The 23692-nt window shown below is 44.2% G+C and overlaps 1 protein-coding gene across 1 annotated transcript in view; it reads left to right on the forward strand.

Moving 5' to 3' along the window:
- Positions 1-8969, forward strand: part of mogat2 (monoacylglycerol O-acyltransferase 2) — a 20956-nt gene extending 11987 nt beyond the window's left edge. Inside the window, exons 3-7 of the mRNA XM_032533654.1 lie at positions 4884-5088; positions 5229-5400; positions 5983-6182; positions 6890-7091; positions 8590-8969. Of these exons, the coding sequence (XP_032389545.1) occupies positions 4884-5088; positions 5229-5400; positions 5983-6182; positions 6890-7044 (732 nt within the window). The 3' untranslated portion in view covers positions 7045-7091; positions 8590-8969. The remainder of the gene's footprint in view (positions 1-4883; positions 5089-5228; positions 5401-5982; positions 6183-6889; positions 7092-8589) is intronic.
- The last annotated feature ends 14723 nt before the right edge of the window (positions 8970-23692 follow it).

Here is a 23692-nt window from a genome sequence, read left to right on the forward strand (position 1 = left end):
TGGCACTGACTTATCTCTAAACTCAAGATCCTTAAAAACAGCTGTAAAACCACACATGTGTTTAGACTGCTTTGCTTCACTCAATCTTTATCAATTCAATTCAGTTATTTCTTCATCTAAACCATCAACCTGCCTCTTAGACCCCATCCCGACTAGGCTACTTAAAGAAGTTTTACCCTTAGTCAACACTTCTCTACTAGATATAACCAATCTATCTTTATTAACAGGCTATGTACCACAGCACTTTAAAGTAGCTGTAATAAAACCTCTTCTGAAAAAGCCCAACCTTGATCCAGATGTTTTAGCCAACTATAGACCTATATCCAACCTTGATCCAGATGTTTTAGCCAACTATAGACCTATATCCAACCTTGATCCAGATGTTTTAGCCAACTATAGACCTATATCCAACCTTGATCCAGATGTTTTAGCCAACTATAGACCTATATCCAACCTTGATCCAGATGTTTTAGCCAACTATAGACCTATATCCAACCTTGATCCAGATGTTTTAGCCAACTATAGACCTATATCCAACCTTGATCCAGATGTTTTAGCCAACTATAGACCTATTTCCAGCCTTCCATTTCTCTCTAAAATTCTTGAGAAAGCAGTCATCAAACAGGTGTGTAACTTTCTGCATAGCAACAGCTTATTTGAGGATTTAGAGACAGCACTTGTGAAAATTGCTAATGACCTCCTAATTGCATCAGACAAAGGACTTATCTCTGTACTGGTGTTATTAGATTTTAGTGCGGCATTTGATACCATTGACCATCATATCCTATTACAGAGATTGGAACATTTAATTGGCATTAAAGGGACTGCTCTAAGCTGGTTTGAGTCTTATTTATCAGATTGATCTCAGTTTGTTCATGTTAACGATGAATCCTATGTGCACGCCAAAGTTAGTCATGGAGTCCCACAAGGATCTGTGCTCAGTCCAATCCTGTTCACTTTATATATGCTTCCTTTAGGTAAGATTATCAGGAAACACTCCATAAACTTTCATTGTTATGCAGATGATACTCAATTATATCTATCAATCAAGTTGGATGAAACTAATCAGTGAGCTAAACTACAAATGTGCCTTCAGGATGTTAAAACCTGGATGACCTGTAATTTTCTAGTGTTAAACTCAGATAAAACTGAAGTTATTGTTCCGAGGCCCAAGCATCTCCGTGACGCATTATCCAGAACTCTGTACAGGGCTGCTCGAGCTGATCTGAAAAGTGGAATTAAAAGAGCCAAGGCAGACCAAAAGATGAGTATAAAGTCCCACCTGTCAAGCAACAATACACGGTAGGTGTGGCGGGGCATACATGACATCACAAACTACAGCGGCTGTGATGCAACATCAGGTGACCTGAGTGCAAAGCTGGCAGAGGAGCTGAATTGCTTCTTTGCCTGCTGTGAATCATCACAAAAGCACCACCCATCTGCTCCAGCCGTGCCTACACCCCCACCTGGTTCCTGCACTACTCCAGCACTGCCCCCATCCACATCTGGTTCCTGCACCACCCCACTCACCGTAAAGGAGCACGACGTCAGACGAGTACTCCTGGCAGTGACCCCAAGGAAGGCTGCTGGCCCGGAGTACCTGGCAAAGTGCTCAGGGCATGCGCTCACCGGCTCGCCCTCATCTTTACCAGGATCTTCAACCTCTCCCTGGCCCAGGCAGTCATCCCCACCTGCCTAAAATCAGCCCCAATCATCCCATTGCCGACGAAGTCTCCCATTACCAGCCTAAATGATCACCATCCTGTGGCCCTCACACTGGTAATCATGAAGTGTTTCGAGAGACTTGTTCTCCAACACATCAAGGATTACCTCCCCCCAGACCTGGACCCCTATCAGTTTGCCTACCGCAAGAAGAAATCCACAGAGGATGCCATTTCCATAGCTTTCCACTCTGCGCTGAGCCACCTGGAGCAGCAGCAGAGCTACGTCTGCATGCTCTTTGTGGATTACAACTCCTCTTTCAATACAATCATCCCAGATGTTCTCGTCACCGAACTGGTCACTCTCGGCCTCCCCCCTCTCACATGTTCCTGGATAAAGGACTTTCTCACCAATCGGCCCCAGACGGTGAGACTGGGCCCCTACTTTTCCTCCACTCGCATGATGAGTACTGGCTCCCCACAGGGCTGTGTGCTGAGCTCCCTCCTGTACTGCTCCTACACTCACAACTACAGTCCGGCCCACGACAACAACCTCATCATCAAGTTTGCTGATGACACCACAGTGGTCAGACTCATCTCAAAGGGAGACGAGGCAGCCTATAGAGAGGAGGTCCTGAACTTGGAAGCCTGGTGCACAGAGAAAAACCTGGCTCTGAACACCAAGAAAATCAAGGAGATCATCGTCAACTTCAGTAAGAACAGCACCAACCTAGGCCCCCCTGTACATTAAAGGCGAGTGTAAGGAGAGGGTCCACATCTTCCGGTTTCTTGGCATCCTCATCTCGTCCCGACATCATCTGGACAGACAACATCACAGCAGTCATCAAGAAGGCCCAGCACTGTATCACAATCTGGTACAACTGCATCACATTCTGGTACACACTGCATCACAGTCTGGTACATACTGCATCACAGTCTGGTACATGCTGCATCACAGTCTGGTACGTACTGCATCACAGTCTGGTACGTACTGCCTTACAGTCTGGTGCGTACTGCCTTACAATCTGGTACGTACTGCCTTACAGTCTGGTACGTACTGCATCACAGTCTGGTACGTACTGCAATACAGTTTGGTACAACTGTATCAAAGTCTGGTACGTACTGCATCACAGTCTGGTACGTACTGGATCACAGTCTGTTACAACTGCATCACAGTCTGGTAGGTACTGCATCACAGTCTAGTACGTACTGCATTACAGTCTGGTACGTACTGCAATACAGTCTGGTACAACTGTATCAAAGTCTGGTACGTACTGGATCAGAGTCTGGTACAACTGCATCACAGTCTGGTACGACTGCATCACAGTCTGGTACGTACTGGATCACAGTCTGGTACGACTGCATCACAGTCTGGTACGGTGGCTGCACCATGGCAGACAGGGGAGAGGCTGCAGATGGTTGTGAGGTCAGCACAAAAGATCATAGGCTGCCCTCTCCCCAACTGATGGACATCTACACCTCCCGCTGCCTCGGCAGAACAGAACACATCACCAAAGACCGCTTCCACCCCTGCTTTGATCTGGTTGACCTGTTGCCCTCAGGAAGACGCTACAGGTGCTTCAGAGCACGGACTAACAGACTCAAGAAAAGTTTCTTCCCAAAAGCCATAACCACTCTGAACTCACACACACACTGACTTCACTTCACAGCCTACCCCTGGCTCTGGCTGCACCAGAGAGAGCTATGTGTAACCAGGGCCACGTAGTTTGAAAAAAAAAAACTGAAACTGGGTACGTTGAACACCCTGTTGTGTGTGCAAGTATCACTAATGGTTTACAGACAGTAAATCTGCTGATTGTGTATCAACTGGGCCAATAAATAAGAGACACACCCACCAAACAAGAGAAAACATAGCTCAAAGCACATTGTGCACCGCTTAACACCATTAGAAGGACACAACATGCACACTGTTTTGAGATTAAATGTGGCCTTGTAAATGTACTTGAGTGATGTCACTTGAGTCAGCGTTGGTAAAGAATCCGAGGGTGTTGAGTTAGAAAGAAGTGAGTTCACCAGCCTCATAACTGCTTGAGGCTCCAGGCTACGTTAGTTAACCCAAATAAAACTAGAGGGAGGCAGGGCAGTACAGCCAGACCCGGCTCCTCTCTTCACCCTGTCTCTCTTAGTTATGCTGTAATAGTTTTGACTGCAGGGGACCTCCTTTGACACACTGAGCTCCTCTCTCCTTCATCTTTCCATTTGTGTGCCTCCATGTCCCAGAAATGCCTGTTGCTAGCCTAGCTCTGGGGAGTCATTCTCCGGAGTCCTTATGTTCTTTTCCCCCAGCATGTTTCCTTGGATCAGGGAGGCTCCAAAATCATGGTTTCAGCTGTTGCCGTGGTCCTGCTACACGTCCTGCGATGCCCTGTTACATCCTGCTACATCCTGCTACGCTCTGGGGGGCCTTGCTGCATCCTGCTGTGCCTTGTAATGCCCTGCTGCATCCTGCTGTGCCTTGTAATGCCCTGCAGTGCCCTGCTATGCCATGAACTACTACAAACCATTATTTCTAGTTATTGTTCTATTATCATTTACTGTGACTGTTATTGCCACTCTTCATTTCAACCTTAATCGGCCCTGTCAGACACCGCCTACCAAGAGGTCTAGACCTACTCTATCTGTTAAGTTGTTTTTAGATAATTCTTGTTATGAATTGATACTATAAATAAAATTGAAATGAATTAAATTAAGCTGCGGGTATTGTTCTTGCTGTTGTGTTTTTGTTGTGTGTCCCTCCTTCCCTTATTTCTTCTCTTTGTTTTAGAGTGAAACATTTGGTCGCAAATGGTGTGTGTAGTGTACTTTTCTGTATGTTGTCATCTGGACCAATGTTAAAAAAATTTGATGACAAAAAAAACAATTCCACCTAAATACAGTACTTGAGTAACTGTAATGAATTACTTTCCAAAACTGAAAGTGTTGTGGGGTAAGTGTATCTTACAGCAGAATGGTTGCCAAATCTTTTCAGACAGTTTGCAAACAGTCAGGAGGGATGCGTGAGGGTTCAGAGTGTGAGTTATGACACAGAGATATGCAGCCAGCTGGGCCATCGTAACGCAATACTGTCAACTCTGACAGTAAGAATCAGGGGATCTGAAGTAAAATATTCTACGTGATGATTACAGATCAATATTCAGATACAGTAGCGGACGGACATTAATGCTTTCCTTTTCACAAGATTCTTTTCTTTTCTTCGCCCAGTTGGTAAAGACAGCTGACCTGGATCCCAGTCACAACTACATCCTGGGCTTCCATCCCCATGGCGTGCTTGTGGCAGGAGCCTTTACCAACTTCTGCATCTATGCTACAGGCTTCAGACAGCTGTTTCCTGGCCTCACCAGCTACATGCTCATGCTGCCCCTTTGGTTCAGATTCCCATTCTTTAGAGACTATGTAATGTGTGCAGGTGAGGCCCAGAGACATTTTGAGCCATCCTTTTTCAGATTGCCCTTTATACTAAATTATGCCAGCAAAATTATACAGTATTTAATAGATAAACACAGGAGTTGTTTTGATCACTTTTTCTTATCTGTTAAAACACTGCAGGTCTTATTCCTTCGCACAAAGAGAGCGCCAGCTATCTGCTACGCAAAAGAGGCGGCAACGCTGTTGTAATAGCAGTTGGTGGGGCCCCCGAGGCCCTTGATGCTCACCCTGGGACCTACAATGTACTATTGGCTAATAAGAAAGGCTTCGTCAAAATGGCAATGGAGCATGGGTAAGAGCAGAGAGGCCTGGGGGAATGAGGAAGGTTTTCTGTTAAATGCAGCTAATTCTCCATTAATTTAGGTTTCTTGCAACTTGAGCTTGACCTCTTGAAAAAGAGGCTTAGTCAAGCCCCTCACATGGAATTTCCTGGGAAACCATACGCACGGACAAGGACAAATATACAGCGGCCCGATGGCTCAGTGGTGTGCACGGCTGCCTCACACCAAGTAGGCACTGCTGAGTATTGGGATTTGTATGTTCTCCCCGCGTTTGTGTGGGTTTCCACATGGTTCTCCAGTTTCCTCCCACCATAAAGACATGCATGCTGGCTAACTCCGGTTATTGCCCTTGCACTGGCATTACAAGTAGAGTTATAGCCGCCGCATTATGGTTGCCCACTGCCCACATTAGTTAGGATGGATGCATTGGGATACATTACTCCTATGTGAAAATGTACTTGCAAACAAACAAAAATACTAAATTAAAAACATGAAAATATTACTTCAAATATAAAAGAAAACACAAGTATTTTAAATACTGGACAATATCAGCTAATGAATTAAACTACTTTTTCATTAAAATCTTTTTTTAGTGCTCATTTGGTGCCAGTCTTCTCCTTTGGAGAAAATGAAGTGTTTGATCAAGTTAAAAACCAAAGAGGAACCTGGCTTCGATGGATACAGGAGCAGCTGCAAAGGATCATGGGTATTTCCTTGCCTCTTTTCCATGGACGTGGCATCTTCCAGTACTCCTTTGGTCTCATGCCCTACAGAAGACCAATCAATACCGTTGGTGAGTAGACTTTGCTCACAAATCAGGACATGGGTGGATTAATGAACAGGCCTACTGGGGCCGCATAGTCAAAGGGCTTGGTCATTCATATCAATAACAGAGCTACAAAAGTCCTAGTGAAAAACTGAATAGATAGCATAAACATTCACTTAAAAGATTTCACAAGAAAAAAACATGATACACTTAAAGTGTGTCCCCTTTGTAATTATATGTGACTTTAGAGAGGCTGAGTACTCCTAATGCAATATAGGCCCTTCAACTCTGGGGAGAAATCCAAAAAGCAAATTTAAAACAACAGCATTTGAAGCTCTGTCTGAAGGGCTTTCACCAAATTCACCTGTAGCTCAACATACATACACACATATAATGCCAAAAGCTTATTACTCTTGGGTGGCACAGTATTTGCAGCAAGTTACAGAATGCAGTTAGCTTCTCTCTGCACTGATTGCTTTGGAGTCAGTGCAATTGGGTCAGCTACTGCAAACATCACCTGCAGTATGGTAAATAGGCTAAAGGATGCATCGCATTAGACTTTGTCTGGCTGAACCCAACCAGCAATTGATTGTGGCAGAAGCATCTAATGTTATTAAGTGACTAGACAGATCCAACTGGTTGGCATCCGTTTTTAATCAGACAGCCGGACCATATTGCAAAATGTAAAGTGCACTGACTGTGAGTGTGTTGTACTCCTTGTCACCTCCCTGCAGTTGGAAGACCAATTAGGGTGGAGAGGAAGGAGAAGCCAACAGTCGAGGAACTTGATGCCCTCCACCAGCTGTACATGGATGAACTCAGCAATCTGTTTGACGAGCACAAAGGCAACTACGGAGTGGACAAGGACACGCACCTGAACTTTGTCTAAACTGGACTGATGATGGAGTGGATTTGAATGCATATTTATTTGTTAAAGTGCTCATATTATGCTTTTTGGCTTTTTTCCCTTTACTGTGTTGTGTGTCTTTTTTGTGCACGTTATAGGTTTACAAAGTGGAAAAGCCCAAAGCCCCCCCCCCAAAAGGAACTTACCATCTCCAACAGAAAACACTGGTCACAAACTGCTCCAAACAGCTCTGTTGTGGTCCAGCCTTTACTTCCATGACAAACGTTCCTCACTTGGTAAAAGACGTTATAATGCTCGCCTAGCTGCTAACGTGGCACGCCCTCATACTCTGCTTCAGACTGGCTAGTAGTCCTTACCTAGGTACTGTCAGGGCCTCATACTCTGCTTCTGACTGCTATTAGTCCTTACCTAGGTACTGTCAGGCCCTCATACTCGCCTTACTGGCTAGTATCTTTACCTAGGTACTGTCAGGACCCTCATACTCTGTTCATGACTGGCTATTAGTCCTTACCTAGGTACTGTCAGGCCCTCATCTCTGCTTCTGACTGGCTAGTAGTCCTACCTAGGTACTGTCAGGACCCTCATACTCGCTTCAACGGGCTAGAAGTCCTTACCTAGGTACTGTCAGGGCCCTCATACTCGCTTTGACTGGCTAGTAGTCCTTACTCGGTACTGTCAGGGCCCTCATACTCTGCTTCTGACTGGCTAGTAGTCCTTACCTAGGTACTGTCAGGGCCCTCATACTCTGCTTCAGACTGGCTAGAAGTCCTTACCTAGGTCTGTCAGGGCCCTCATACTCTGCTTCTGACTGGCTAGTAGTCCTTACCTAGGTACTGTCGGGCCCTCATACTCTGCTTCTGACTGGCTAGTAGTCTTTTACCTAGGTACTGTCAGGACCCTCATACTCTGCTTCAGACTGGCTAGTATTCCTTACCTAGGTACTGTCAGGGCCCTCATACCTCTGCTTCTGACTGGCTAGTAGTCCTTACCTAGTACTGTCAGGACCCTCATACTCTGCTTCAGACTGGCGAAGTCCTTACCTAGTACTGTCAGGGCCCTCATACTCTGCTTCTGACTGGCTAGTAGTCCTTACCTAGTACTGTCAGGGCCCTCATACTCTGCTTCTGACTGGCTAGTATTCCTTACCTAGGTACTGTCAGGACCCTCATACTCTGCTTCTGACTGGCTAGTAGTCCTTACCTAGGTACTGTCAGTGCCCTTATACTGCTTCTGACTGGCTTATCCTTATCTAGGAACTGTCAGGGCCCTCATACTCTGCTTCTGACTGGCTAGTAGTCCTTACCTAGGTACTGTCAGGACACGCCCTCATACTCTGCTTCTGACTGGCTAGTAGTCCTTACCTAGGTACTGCGCATGTGCGACTCCCAACAAAGATGAAACAGAAGTGAGATGTCTCGCTCTGTAGCTAAAACAGAGAGCTCAACACACAGGGTGAAAAAAGAGCTGCAGCAATGTGTAGTACAACAAAAAGATGTAAACCTATTCTGAAATAACCTCTTAATACAATTATGAAAATTAAAATGTGCATAATATGAGCACTTTAAGCTCTTTTGCTGCAGGAATAGAAAAATTGATTAACTCTGTTAACATGACTTTGCTCTCAACTGTCCTGTTAATTAAATAAATAAACTGTTGTTGGTTCTGCAACAAGACACACTGTTGTATCCGTTTGTACACGGTTCAACAACCCTATTAGATATTAGATAGCAACCAGAATAGAAATGACACAAGTTTTCCACCATCTCCCAGTGGTGGTATCTGTCTGGCATTTTGATTTTGTGCAAGACACTTTCTTAAACAAAGTCAGTTTGGGTGAATTTGGGTTGCAACAACATTTGGAGACACTGTCACAAAACTCTATTTTTAGGATTTGGTGTCTATCCGAACGCTTTAAACTATAAAATAAAAACATCTTTTATACACCACTCAACTGAATCTTCTTTCTTTTATTTCTATAACATGCCTTCCACCATTAAAAGAATGGTTTCCCATTTGAGTGGAAGTAACTAAGTACATTCACTCAAGTACTGTACTTTTTTTGAGATGCTTGTACTTAACTTGAGTGTTTCTATTTTCTAGTACTTTATTCTTTTCCACTCTATATTTCAGACTGCTGTGGGGTCATTTTTATTGCAGTACATATGTATTACACCTACAGTCAGTTACTTTTCAGATTAATATCTTACATAAAAAAACATTTGACAATTAAACAAATGCTTCCCAACATTTTTTAGATCATTAGATTAAAAGCCCCAAAAATGAGGCAAATTTGTTAGAGAACTTAGTTTGTTCTTCTTTTCTCTCACAGTCCCTGTGATTTATTTTGTGACTCTTTGGAGAACCACAGGCCCCGGGTGAAGGGAACCACCGGACTACTTATTCAAACTAGTTGGTGAAGTAAAGTGCTGCTTGCTCAGTATCAATCTCATATCTGTAATCAGTAGGAGGCAGGAGACTATGAGCTCTGCATTAAGACTGAAAACGGGGAATCAGGTAGCCTACAGAGATTCTGGAAAGTCACTGCTACTGCTACTGCATTGAAGAAATAACTTGGGGGGGGTTGACTATAGCATCTACATATCCACTCTGGAGTCACACAAACACGCTTCACAGGTGAGATGTGCTATTTTTTTCCGTTGGTTATAAAAACCATCTTTCACATGTTACACACACGCAATCAAAATATACTCTGTGTTACGTGTAAACTTAGCATCTCTTGGACCACCTCACCCAGGGACAAACAAAAGGAGACTATTTGGGGTTATACTGTATAGTGATATTGAAGTAACACAACACGTGTTTAGTTGGACTTTGATAGGACAGACTGGGATTCGACACCTGGAGCTGGAAACATCTTAGGACACGTACAGTACTAACATCAAGTTCTGCACTGAAAATGTGACTGGGACAAAATCATGGGCTTCCTAACCAGCAAACCGGATGACCACCATGTTTTCTCTGGACCCTGCTATCTAACCATATGTGACATGTAATCAGCAGTCATGCATTTTGACCACGGACTATCTGGATGGTGTCCAGATAAGTATGTGGCTTGTAGACCTAGCAGTCTTCGTGGTCTTATTGTGGGTCCCACTTTGGTGGAGCAGCCGCATTTCTAGAAATCCTAGACAGTTTATTAGATGGACCTAATCCTGGCTAATCCAGGGTTGGACCAGGATGCCAGAGTTTGCCAGCCCCAAGACACGTCTGCCCTTCATTTCAGGTGTTTACCCCCCCACACAAACCCCTCACCCCAGACGTCGCAGTTCTACACACACTTCTCTGCTCTCCATTCCAGAGTTACTAGTCAAAACCCATAGTGACCTGTGCCTGCCCCCGACCCATTGAAATTATGTAAAATACAAAGGTAACCAGAAAGGAACGTGTGATGAAACCGCTAACAATTACAACCACAAGGTTCAATGTGCAAAAGAAAGGATAATTAAAAGATCTACTCTCTTCTAAATGTGTACTGATAATGTTAATCCTATCAGATTCTAATATTGATTTATTTTGCTGCTGAACCCTGGCTGGGTGATGGGAGAGAATATGTTCGTCTAAATGATCCACCCCCCCAGTCACTAGTTAAATAGCTCATTCATTGACACTGGTTCTAAAGGAGGTGGAGGTTTGCAGCTATCTTATGATTCCTGTTACTAATTGATCTAAACCAAACTAAATTATAATCATTTGAAAGTCTGTCTTACGTCTTTCACACCAAGTTGGAAATCAATGCAACAGTTCTATTTGTTTCTAGTGTAACCGAGCACTCTGTATACTCTGAATCTTACTGGGGGGGGGGAATTTGCCGGTTTTATATTTAGTACTAAAAAAAACGGACAAAGTTCTTATTGGGGGATTTTTAAATTCATGGCAGGAGAATGTAGCCTTAGCACTGAGTATCATCTCTTCAACTAGCTCAGTGTAAAACTACGTTTAAACCCTCGTCTTGTTGTTGAGTTAATGAATGTTCCCAGAATCCTTTTTATCTGCCACTGTTTGATAACTTTGAGTTATACTGCTGAACTACACGTCAGTTAGGCAAACATCCCTATACAACGATGTCCCGATCTGATAGTTGAGAGCTAATTTAAGGATTTGCGTTTCCGTTTACATAATTCATTACAAGTCCCAAAGAACGGAGGACTCCTTGCTATGATCCCTCCAAATCCTCATTTGTTGATAGTGCAGCAGGTCTCCGCTACAACGACACTCGACCTCTTTTTGCCCCTCTAAAACCAGAAGATAATACAAAAAAAAGTGTTAGTCTCCATGTAATACTACTGAAACTCGCCATTAACAAGCAACATAATCGAAAAACTGAGAAATTTGGCGTTCCACCAAACTGGAAACTTTTGTTAATATGGCAAGATAGACTTACAAAATTATAGGACGGCCTCCCGATGCCAGAGCACATACTACTCGTCTTAATAGAGTAGAATAGGAAAAACCCCAGTTTCTTTTCAACGCTGTAGCCAGGCTGATGGAAGGTCTCAGCTCTACGACCAAGTCTTCCCACAGCTCTTAGTAGTAACCTTTATAGATTCTTCAATGATTAATATGAATGTTAGAACAAATTCACCAAGACGCCGTTAACTGGCACTGACTTTATCCTAAACTAACGATCTTTTAAACAGCTGTAAAACCACACAGTGTTTGACTGCTTTGGTTCACGCAATCTTTATCATTCATTCAGTTATTTCTTCATCAGAACCATCACCCTGCCTCTTAGACTCCATCCGATAGGCTACTTAAGAAGTTTTCCTTCAGTCACCACTTCTCTACGTAGATATAACCAATCTAGTCTTGATTAACAGGCTGTACAGAGCTAACTTTAAAGTCAGCTTGTAATAAAACCTCTTCTGAAAAGCCACAACATGTGATCCAGATGTTATAGGCCAACCTATAGATCTAGATCCAACCTTGATCCATATGTTTATAGCCAACTATATACCTTATGTCCAACCTTGATTCAGATGTTTAGCCAACTTAGACCTATATCACCTTGATCCAGATGTTTTACCAACATATAGACTAGTATCCAACTTGATCAGAGTGTTTTTAAGCCACTATGAACTCTAATCCAGCCTTGATCTCAGAGTTTTAGCCAACTATAGACCTATCAATCCCCTTTGATCTAGATGTTTAGCCAACTATAGACCTATTTTCCAGCCTTCCATTTCCTCTCTAAAAGTCTGAGAAAGCAGTCATCAAAAGTGTGTACTTACTGCATAGCAAAACCGCTTATTTGCGGATTTAGAGACAGCACTTGTGAAAATTGCAAGACCTCTATTGCATCAACAAAGATCTTATCTCTGTACTGTGTTATTAGATTTAGGGCGGCAGTTGATCCATTGACCATCATATCCTATTACAGAGATGGAACATTTAATTGGCATTAAGGACCGCTCTAACGCTGGTTTGAGTCTTATTTATCAGATTGATCGTCATTGTTTGTTCATGGTACGAGGAACCTATGTCAACGCTCAGAACGTTATCACTGGAGTCCCACAGGTCTGTGCTCGTCCAATCCTGTTCACTTCTATATTGCTTCCTTTAGGTAAGATCAAGTGTTATCAGAACATCCATAAACTTTCATTGTTTGCAGCTGATAATCAATTATACTATCAATCAAGTTGGTGAAACAATCAGCTGAGCTAAACTACAAATGTGCCTTCAGGATGTATAAAACCTGAATACCTGTAATTTTCGAGTGTCTAAAACTCAGATAAACTGAAGTTATGTTCGAGGCACAAGCATTCGTACGCATTATCCAGAACTCTGTACAGGCTGCATTTTCGAGCTGATCAAAAGTGAGCATTAAAGAGCCCAGGCAGACCAAAAGATGAGTATAAAGTCCCCCCTGTCAGCAACATACACGGTAGGTGTGGCGGGGCATACATGAATCACAAATACAGGGCTGTGATGCAACATCAGGTGACCTGAGTGCAAAGCTGGCAGAGGAGCTGAATTGCTTCTTAGCTGCTGTGATCATCGCACAAAAGCACCACCCATCTGCTCCAGCCGTGCCAACACCCCCACCTGGTTCCTGCACTAACTCCAGCACTCCCCCATCCACATCTGGTTCCTGCACCACCCCACTCACCGTAAAGGAGCACGACGTCAGACGAGTACTCCTGGCAGTGACCCCAAGGAAGGCTGCTGGCCCGGAGTACCTGCAAAGGCTCAGGCATGCGCTCACGGCTCGCCCTCATCTTTAACCAGGATCTTCACCTCTCCCTGGCCAGGCAGTCATCCCCACCTGCCTAAAATCAGCCCCAATCATCCCATTGCCGACGAATCTCCCATTACCAGCCTAATGATCACCATCCTGGGCCCTCACACTGGTATCATGAGTGTTCGAGAGCTTGTTCTCCAACACATCAAGGATTACCTCCCCCAGACCTGGACCCCTATCAGTTTGCCTACCGCAAGAGAAATCCACAGAGATGCATTTCATAGCTTTCCACTCTGCGCTGAGCCACCTGGAGCACAGCAGAGCTACGTCTGCATGTCTTTGGGATTACAACTCCTCTTCAATACAATCATCCCAGATGTTCTCGTCACCGAACTGGTCATCTCGGCCTCCCCCTCTCACAGGTCCGGATAAAGGACTTTCTCACATCGGCCCCAGACGGTGTGAGATGATGGGCCCCCACTTTTCCTCCACTCGCATGATGAGTACCTGGCTCCCCACAGGGCTGTGTGCTGAAGCTCCCTCCTGTACTGCTCCTACACTCACAACTACAGTCGGCCCACGACAACACCTCATCATCAAGTTTGCTGATGACACCACAGTGTCAACTATCTCAAAGGAGACGAGGCAGCCCTATCTAGAGGAGGTCCTGAACTTGGAAGCCTGGTGCACAGAGAAAAACTGCGTCTGAACACCCAAGAAATCAAGGAGATCATCGTCACTTCAGAAGAACAGCACCAACCTAGGCCCCCCTGTACATAAAGGCGAGTGTAAGGAGAGGGTCCACATCTTCCGGTTTCTTGGATCATCATACTCGTCCCGACATATCTGGACAGACAACATACAGCAGTCATCAAGAAGGCCCAGCACTGTATCACAATCTGGTACACTGCATCACCATTCTGGTACACACTGCATCACAGTCGGTACATCTGCATCACAGTCTGGTACATGCACTGCATCACAGTCTGGTACGTATGACTCACAGTCGGTGTAGTACTGCCTTACAGTACTGGTGCGTACTGCCTTACAATCTGGTAGTACTGCCTACAGTCTGTACGTACGCATCACAGTCTGTACGGTAGTGCATACAGTCTAGTACGTACTGCATACAGTCTGGTACGTATCACAGTTCTGGTACAACTATCAAGTCTGTAGTCTGCACACAGCTGGTACGTACTGGATCACAGTCGTTACACTGCATCACAGTCTGGTAGGTACGCATACAGTCTAGTAGTACTGCATACTCGGTAAGTACTGCAATACGTGGTACAACGTATAAAGTGCGACGTACGGATCAGAGTCTGGTACAAACTGCATCACAGTCTGGTACGACTGCATCACAGTGTACGTATGGATCACAGCTCTGGTACGACTGCATCACAGTCTGGTACGGTGGCTGACATGGCAGACAGGGAGAGGCTGCAGATGGTTGTGAGGTCAGCACAAAAGATCATAGGCTGCCCTCCCCAACTGATGGACATCTACACCTCCCGCGCCTCGGCAGAACAGAACACATCACCAAAGACCGCTTCACCCCTGCTTTGATCTGGTTGACCTGTTGCCCTCAGGAAGACGCTACAGGTGCTTCAGAGCACGGACTAACAGACTCAAGAAAAGTTTCTTCCAAAAGCCATAACCACTCTGAACTCACACACACTGACTTCACTTCACAGCCTACCCCTGCTCTGGCTGCACCAGAGAGAGCTTGTGTAACCAGGGCCACGTAGTTTGAAAAAAAAAAAGAAACTGGGTACGTTGAACACCCTGTTGTGTGTGCAAGTATCACTAATGGTTTACAGACAGTAAATCTGCTGATTGTGTATCAACTGGGCCAATAAATAAGAGACCCACCCACCAAACAAGAGAAACATAGCTCAAAGCACATTGTGCACCGCTTAACACCATTAGAAGGACCACAACATGACACTGTTTTGAGATTAAATGTGGCCTTGTAATGTACTTGAGTGATGTCACTTGAGTCAGCGTTGGTAAAGAATCGAGGGTGTTGAGTTAGAAAGAAGTGAGTTCACCAGCCTCATAATGCTTGAGGTCCAGGCTACGTTAGTTAACCCAAATAAAACTAGAGGGAGGCAGGGCAGTCAGACCAGACCCGCTCCTCTCTTCACCCTGTTCTCTTAGTTATGCTGTAATAGTTTTGACTGCAGGGGACCGCCTTTGACACACTGAGCTCCTCTCTCCTTCATCTTTCCATTTGTGTGCCTCCATGTCCCAGAAATGCCTGTTGCTAGCCTAGCTCTGGGAGTCATTCTCCGGAGTCCTTATGTTCTTTTCCCCAGCAGTTTCCTTGGATCGGAGGCTCCAAAATCATGGTTTTCAGCTGTTGCCGTGGTCCTGCTACACGTCCTGCGATGCCCTGTTACATCCTCTACATCCTGCTACGCTCTGGGGGGCCTTGCTGCTCCTGCTGTGCCTTGTATGCCCTGCTGCATCCTGCTGTGCCTTGTAAGCCCTGCATGCCCTGCTATGCCATGAACTACTACAAACCATTATTCAGTGTGCCAATGTGCTGCATAAGCAGCAATTGGCACAATGATTATTATGCCCATACTTATTATGATTATTCAGTGTGCCAATGTGCTGCTAGCAGCAATTGGCACAATGATTATATTGCCCATACTTATGGATTATTATTTATTATTATCCGCCTGTTTTTGTCCCCACTATAGTCCCAAAGCGTTGCCAACACGCGCAACACATTACACCGATGTGGGTATTGAGCGGGAATGGCGGGCTATGTAGTTTCAACATTTGCGCGTGGTTTTACCGAAAATCGGCAAAAAGACGGCAAAAATGTCCCATAGACATGAATGGGAAATGTGTCGGGAAATGGTCAACATCGCTTCAAAACTCCCCCTCTTGGGACGGGCTGCATCGCAACTTAGTAAAAGAACGTGATTAAAAGTTTAAACCGAAGACAAGACTTTGGGCTTTATTGGGCTGAATGGGCGTTCAGATATCAAGCACGGTTTCTCCAGATTCCCAGTTGACGTTTCGTCCCGTTTTCAGAGCGTCTCAGATTTTCCAATGTGTGTGTATGTGGTGGAATGTTCAGAGCTAGAGTGGGAGACAGAGTGAGGGGCTGTGGTACGGATATCCGGAAGTTTCTCAAACAAATTCCTCTCTCTCCTCTAGTTTTAACTCTTCAGACTTTATTATTGGTTAAAATGTAGGGAATCTTGTTCCGGTCGCAGACATGTAACTATGGAGACTATCGGACTTAAATTGTTGGCTGTGATCTACCAACTGTCGGCAGAAACTATGAAAATACCATGCAGCTGGAGTGCTTTTCAGTGATTTTTTTCCCCAAACAAATTGCTCTCTCTCCTCCAGTTTTAATTCTTTATACATCCTAGTTGGTCAACATGTAGGGAATCTTGTGCCGATCGCAGACATGTAACTATGGAGTCTATCGGATTAAAACTCTTCGCGCTAGGCTCACCAACTGCAGATATAGACATTGAAAAAAAGACTCTGGCCCGTACTCTGAGGAAATCACCATAGCAACAGGTTCTGATACTGAGAGGGCAGAGGGGGGGCTGCAGGACGATGCTCTGAAACAAGCAAATGTCTCTCTCTCCTCCAGTTTTAACTCTTTAGACATCATAGTTGGTCAAAATGTAGGAAATCTTGTGTGATCGCAGAAATGTAACTATGGAGTCTATCAACTTAAAGTTTTCAGCTAGGGAACCAACTGCCAATACAAACACATTGAAAACGGCTCAGACACACACACCCCTATCATGACCCTGTCCCGGCGGCCATGTTGAACAACTGATCCTAACTGATGTTTCCATTGTGTGTGTGTGTGATGGGCCCAATACAGGACACACTGATAAATTCTGCGGAATTTTCTAGTATATTTTATTATTCGCCTGTTTTTGTCCCCACTCTAGTCCCAAAGCGTGCCACACGCGCAACACATTACCACGACATGGGGTATTGATCGGGAATGGCGGGGCTATGTATTTCAACCAGATTTCCGCGGGTTTTACCGAAATCGGCAAAAAAATATGGCCAAAAATGTCCCATAGACATGAATGGGAATGTTCGGGAAATGGTTTCAACATCGCTAAAACTCCCCTCTTTGCGGACACGGCTGCCATCGCCATAACTTTAACGTAGAAACGTCATTAAAAGTTTAAACCAAGACAAGACTTTGGGCTTTATGGGCTGAATGGGCGTTCAGATATCACACGTTTCTCCAGATTCCCGTGAACGTTCGTCCCGTTTTCAGAGCGTCTCAGATTTCAATGTGTGTGTATGTGGTGGAATGTTCGGAGCTAGAGTGGGAGACACAGGTGAGGGGCGTGGTAGGATATCCGGAAGTTCTCAAACAAATTCCTCTCTCTCCTTAGTTTAACTCTCAGAACTTTTATTGGGTAAAATGTAGGGAATCTTGTGGTCGCAGACATGTAACTGAGGAGACTATCGGATAAATTGTTGCTGTGATCTACCAACTGTCGGCAGAAACTATGAAAATACCATGCAGCTGGAGTGCTTTTCAGTGATTTTTTTCCCCAAACAAATTGCTCTCTCTCCTCCAGTTTTAATTCTTTATACATCCTAGTTGGTCAACATGTAGGGAATCTTGTGCCGATCGCAGACATGTAACTATGGAGTCTATCGGATTAAAACTCTTCGCGCTAGGCTCACCAACTGCAGATATAGACATTGAAAAAAAGACTCTGGCCCGTACTCTGAGGAAATCACCATAGCAACAGGTTCTGATACTGAGAGGGCAGAGGGGGGGCTGCAGGACGATGCTCTGAAACAAGCAAATGTCTCTCTCTCCTCCAGTTTTAACTCTTTAGACATCATAGTTGGTCAAAATGTAGGAAATCTTGTGCTGATCGCAGACATGTACTATGGAGTCTATAGACTAACATGTTCACCCTAGGGAACCACTGCCATAAACATTGAAACGGCTCAGACACACACACATCATGACCCTGTTCCCTGGCGGCCATGTGACCAACTGACTCATAACTGATGTTTCCATTGTGTGTGTGTGTGGTGTGATGGGCCCAATAGCAGGCACACTGATAAAATTCTGCGGAATTTCTAGTTTCTAGTTATGTTCTATTATATTACTGTGACTGTTATTGCATATTCATTTCAACCTTAATCGGCCTGTCAGACACCCCCCTACCAAAGGTCTAGACCTACTCTATCTGTTAAGTTGTTTTTAGATATTATTGTTATGAATTGTAACTATAAATAAAATTAATGACAATGAATTAAATTAAGCTGCGGGTAGTGTTCTTGCTGTGTTTTTGTTGTTGTGTCCCTCCTTCCTTATTTCTTCTCTTTGTTTAGAGTGAAAAATTTGGGCGCAATAGGTGTGTGTAGTGTACTTTTCTGTATGTGTCATCTGGACCAATGTTAAAAAAATTTGATGACAAAAAAACAATTCCACCTAAATACAGTACTTGAGTAACGGTAATGAATTACTTTCCAAAACTGAAAGTGTTGTGGGGTAAGTGTATGTACAGCAGAATGGTTGCCAAATCTTTTCAGACAGTTTGCAAACAGTCAGGAGGGATGCGTGAGAGGTTAGAGTGTGAGTTATGCACAGAGATATGCAGCCAGCTGGGCCATCGTAACGCAATACTGTCACTCTGACAGTAGAATCATGGGGATCTGAAGTAAAATATCTACGTGATGATTAAGATCAATATTCAGATCAGTAGCGGACGGACATTAATGCTTCCTTTTCACAAGAGTCTTTTTCTTTTCTTCGCCAGTGTTAAAGACAGCTGACTGGATCCCAGTCAAACTACATCCTGGCTTCATCCCCATGGCGTGCGTGTGGCAGGAGCCTTTACCAACTCTGCATCTATGCTACAGGCTTCAGACAGCTGTTTCCTGGCCTCACCACTACATGCTCATGCTGCCCCTGTTGTTCAGATTCCCATTCTTTAGAGAATGTAATGTGGTGCAGGTGAGGCCAGAGACATTTTGAGCCATCTTTTTCAGAGTTGCCTTTATACTAAATTATGCCAGCAAAATTATACAGTATTTAATGATAAACACAGGAGTTGTTTTGATCACTTTCTTATCTGTTAAAACACTGCAGGTCTTATTCCTTCGCACAAAGGAGCGCCAGTCTATGCTACGCAAAAGAGGCGGCAACGCTGTTGTAATGACAGTTGGTGGGGGCCCCCGAGGCTGATGCTCACCCTGGGACTACAATGTACTATTGTAAAAGAAAGGCTTGTCAAAATGGCAATGGAGCATGGGTAAGAGCAGAGAGGCTGGGGAATGAGGAAGGTTTTGTGAATGCAGCATAATTCTCCATTAATTTAGGTTTCTGCAACTTGAGCTGACCTCTTGAAAAAGAGGTTAGTCAAGCCCCTCACATGGAATTTCCTGGGAAACCATACGCACGGGACAAGGACAATATACAGGGCCGATCAGTGGTGTGCACGGCTGCCTCACACCAAGTAGGCACTGCTGAGTATTGGGTTTGTATGTTCTCCCCGCGTTTGTGTGGGTTTTCACATGGTTCTCCAGTTTCCTCCCACCATAAAGACATGCATGCTGGCTAACTCCGGTTATTGCCCTGCACTGGCATTACAAGTAGAGTTATAGCCGCCGCAATTATGGTTGCCACTGCCACATTATTGTTAGGATGGATGCATTGGGATACATTACTCCTATGAAAGTACTTGCAAACAAACAAAAATACTAAATTAAAACATGAAATTACTTCAAATATAAAAGAAAACACAGTATTTTAAATACTGGACAATATCAGCTAATGAATTAAACTACTTTTTCATAAAATCTTTTTTTAGGCTCATTTGGTGCCAGTCTTCTCCTTTGGAGAAAATGAAGTGTTTGATCAAGTTAAAAACCAAAGAGGAACCTGGCTTCGTGGATACAGGAGCAGCTGCAAAGGATATGGGTATTCCTTGCCTCTTTTCCATGGACGTGGCATCTTCCAGTACTCCTTTGGTCTCATGCCCTACAGAAGACCAATCAATACCGTTGGTGAGTAGACGTTGCTCACAAATCAGGACATGGTGGATAATGAAAGGCCTACTGGGGCCGCATAGTCAAAGGGCTGGTCATTCATATCAATAACAGAGCTACAAAAGTCCTAGTGAAAAACTGAATAGATAGCATAAACATTCACTTAAAAGATTTCACAGAAAAAACATGATACACTAAAGTGTGTCCCCTTTGTAATTATATGTGACTTAGAGAGGGCTGGAGTACTCCTAATGCAATATAGGCCCTTCAACTCTGGGAGAAATCCAAAAAGCAAATTAAAACAACAAGCATTTGAAGCTCTGTCTGAAGGGCTTTCACCAAATTCACCTGTAGCTCAACATACATACACACATATAATGCCAAAAGCTTATTACTCTTGGGTGGCACAGTATTTGCAGCAAGTTACAGAATGCAGTTAGCTTCTCTCTGCACTGATTGCTTGGAGTCAGTGCAATTGGGTCAGCTACTGCAAACATCACCTGCAGTATGGTAAATAGGCTAAGGATGCATCGCATTAGACTTTGTCTGCTGAACCCAACCAGCAATGATTATGGCAGAAGCATCTAATGTTATTAAGTGACTAGACAGATCCAACTGGTTGGCATCCGTTTTTTTAATCAGACAGCCGGACCATATTGCAAAATGTAAAGTGCACTGAACTGTGAGTGTGTTGTACCCTGTCACCTCCCTGCAGTTGGAAGACCAATTAGGGTGGAGGGAGGAGGAGAAGCCAACAGTCGAGGAACTTGAGCCCTCCACCAGCTGTACATGGATGAACTCAGAATCTGTTTGACGAGCACAAAGCAACTACGGAGTGGACAAGGACACGCACCTGAACTTTGTCAAACTGGACTGATGATGGAGTGGATTTGGAATGCATATTTATTTGTTAAAGTGCTCATATTATGCTTTTTGGCTTTTTCCTCTTACTGTGTTGTGTGTTTTTTTGTGCACGTTATAGGTTTACAAGTGGAAAAGCCAAAGCCCCCCCCCAAAAGGAACTTACCATCTCCAACAGAAAACACTGGTCACAAACTGCTCCAAACAGCTCTGTTGTGGTCCAGCCTTTACTTCCATGACAAACGTCCTCAATTGGTAAAAGACGTTATAATGCTCGCCTAGCTGCTAACGTGGCACGCCTCATACTCTGCTTCAGACGGCTAGTATCCTTACCTAGTATGTCAGGGCTCATACTCTGCTTCTGATGGCATAGTCCTTACCTAGGTACTGTAGGGCCCTATACTCTGCTTCTGACTGGCTAGTAGTCTTACCTAGGTACTGTCAGGACCCTCATACTCTGCTTCAGACTGGCTAGTAGTCCTTACCTAGGTACTGTCAGGGCCCTCATACTCTGCTTCTGAACTGGCTAGTAGTCCTACCTAGTACTGTCAGGCCCTCATACTCTGCTTCAGACTGGCTAGAAGTCCTACCTAGGTACTGTCAGGGCCCTATACTCTGCTTTGACTGGCTAGTAGTCCTTACCTAGGTACTGTCAGGGCCCCATACTCTGCTTCTGACTGGCTAGTAGTCCTTACCTAGGTACTGTCAGGGCCCTCATACTCTGCTTCGACTGGTAGAAGTCCTTACCTAGGTACTGTCAGGACCCTCATACTCTGCTTCTGACTGGCTAGTAGTCCTTACCTAGGTACTGTCAGGGCCCTCATACTCTGCTTCTGACTGGCTAGTAGTCTTTACCTAGGTACTGGTCAGGACCCTCATACTCTGCTTCTAGACGGCTAGTAGTCCTTACCTAGGTACTGTCAGGGCCCTCATACTCTGTTCTGACTGGCTAGTAGTCCTTACCTGGTACTGTCAGGACCCTTACTCTGCTTCAGACTGGCTAGAAGTCCTTACCTAGTACTGTCAGGGCCCTCACTCTGCTTCTGACTGGCTAGTAGTCCTTACCTAGTACGTCAGGGCCTCATACTCTGCTTTGACTGTAGTAGTCCTTACCTAGGTACTGTCAGGACCCTCATACTGCTTCTGACTGGCTAGTAGTCCTTACCTAGGTACTGTCAGGCCCTTTACTCTGTTCTGACTGGACGTAGTCTTATCTAGGAACTGTCAGGGCCCTCATACTCTGCTTCTGACTGGCTAGTAGTCCTTACCTAGGTACTGTCAGGACACGCCCTCATACTTGCTTCTGACTGGCTAGTTAGTCCTACCTAGGTACTGCGCATGTGCGACTCCCAACAAAGATGATGAAACAGAAGGAGATGTCTCGCTCTGTAGCTAAAACAGAGAGCTCAACACACAGGGTGAAAAAAAGAGCTGCAGCAATGTGTAGTACAACAAAAGTGTAAACCTATCTGAAATAACTCTAATACAATTATGAAATAAAATGTGCATAATATGAGCACTTTAAGCTCTTTTGCTGCAGGAATAGAAAAATTGATTACTTGTTTAACATGACTTTGCTCTCAACTGTCCTGTTAATTAAATAAATAAACTGTGTTGGTTCTGCAACAAGCACACTGTTGTATCCGTTTGTACACGGTTTCAACACCTATTAGATATTAGATGCACCAGAATAGAAACACAAGTTTTCCACCATCTCCCAGTGGTGGTTCTGTCTGGCATTTTGATTTTGTGCAAGACACTTTCTTAACAAAGTCAGTTTGGGTGAATTTGGGTTGCAACAACATTGGAGACACTGTACAAAACTCTATTTTTAGGATTTGGTGTCTATCGAACGCTTTAAACTATAAAAAAAAACATCTTTATACACCACTCAACTGAATCTTCTTTCTTTTATTTCTATAACATGCCTTCCACCATTAAAAGAATGGTTTCCATTTGAGTGGAAGTAACTAGTACTTCACTCAAACTGTACTTTTTGTGAGATGCTTGTACTTAACTGAGTGTTTCTATTTCTAGTACTTTATCTTTTCCACTCTATATTTCAGACTGTGTGGGGTCATTTTTATTGCAGATCATATGTATTACACCTACAGTCAGTTACTTTTTCGAGTAATATCTTACTAAAAAAACATTGACAATTAAACAAATGGCTTCCCAACATTTTTAGATCATAGATTAAAAGCCCCAAAAATGAGGCAATTTGTTAGAGAACTTAGTTTGTTCTCTTTTCCTCACAGTCCCTGTGATTTATTTGTGACTCTTGGAGAACACACGGCCCGGTGAAGGGAACCACCGGACTACTTATTCAAAACTAGTGGTGAAGTAAGTAAAGTGCTGCTTGCTCAGTATCATCTCATATCGTAATCAGTAGGAGGCAGGAGACTATGAGCTCTGCATTAAGACTGAAAACGGGGAATCAGGTAGCCTACAGAGATTCTGGAAAGTCACTGCTACTGCTAACTGCATTGAAGAAATAACTTGGGGGGGTGGGGGAGAGAGAGGGGGAATGCTTGTCCGTTACAATATCACGAATATAACATGATACAATATTACTGCGATTTAAATTGCCAT

Source organism: Etheostoma spectabile, chromosome 13 (assembly GCF_008692095.1).
Source record: "Etheostoma spectabile isolate EspeVRDwgs_2016 chromosome 13, UIUC_Espe_1.0, whole genome shotgun sequence".
Taxonomy (NCBI): Eukaryota; Metazoa; Chordata; class Actinopteri; order Perciformes; family Percidae; genus Etheostoma; species Etheostoma spectabile.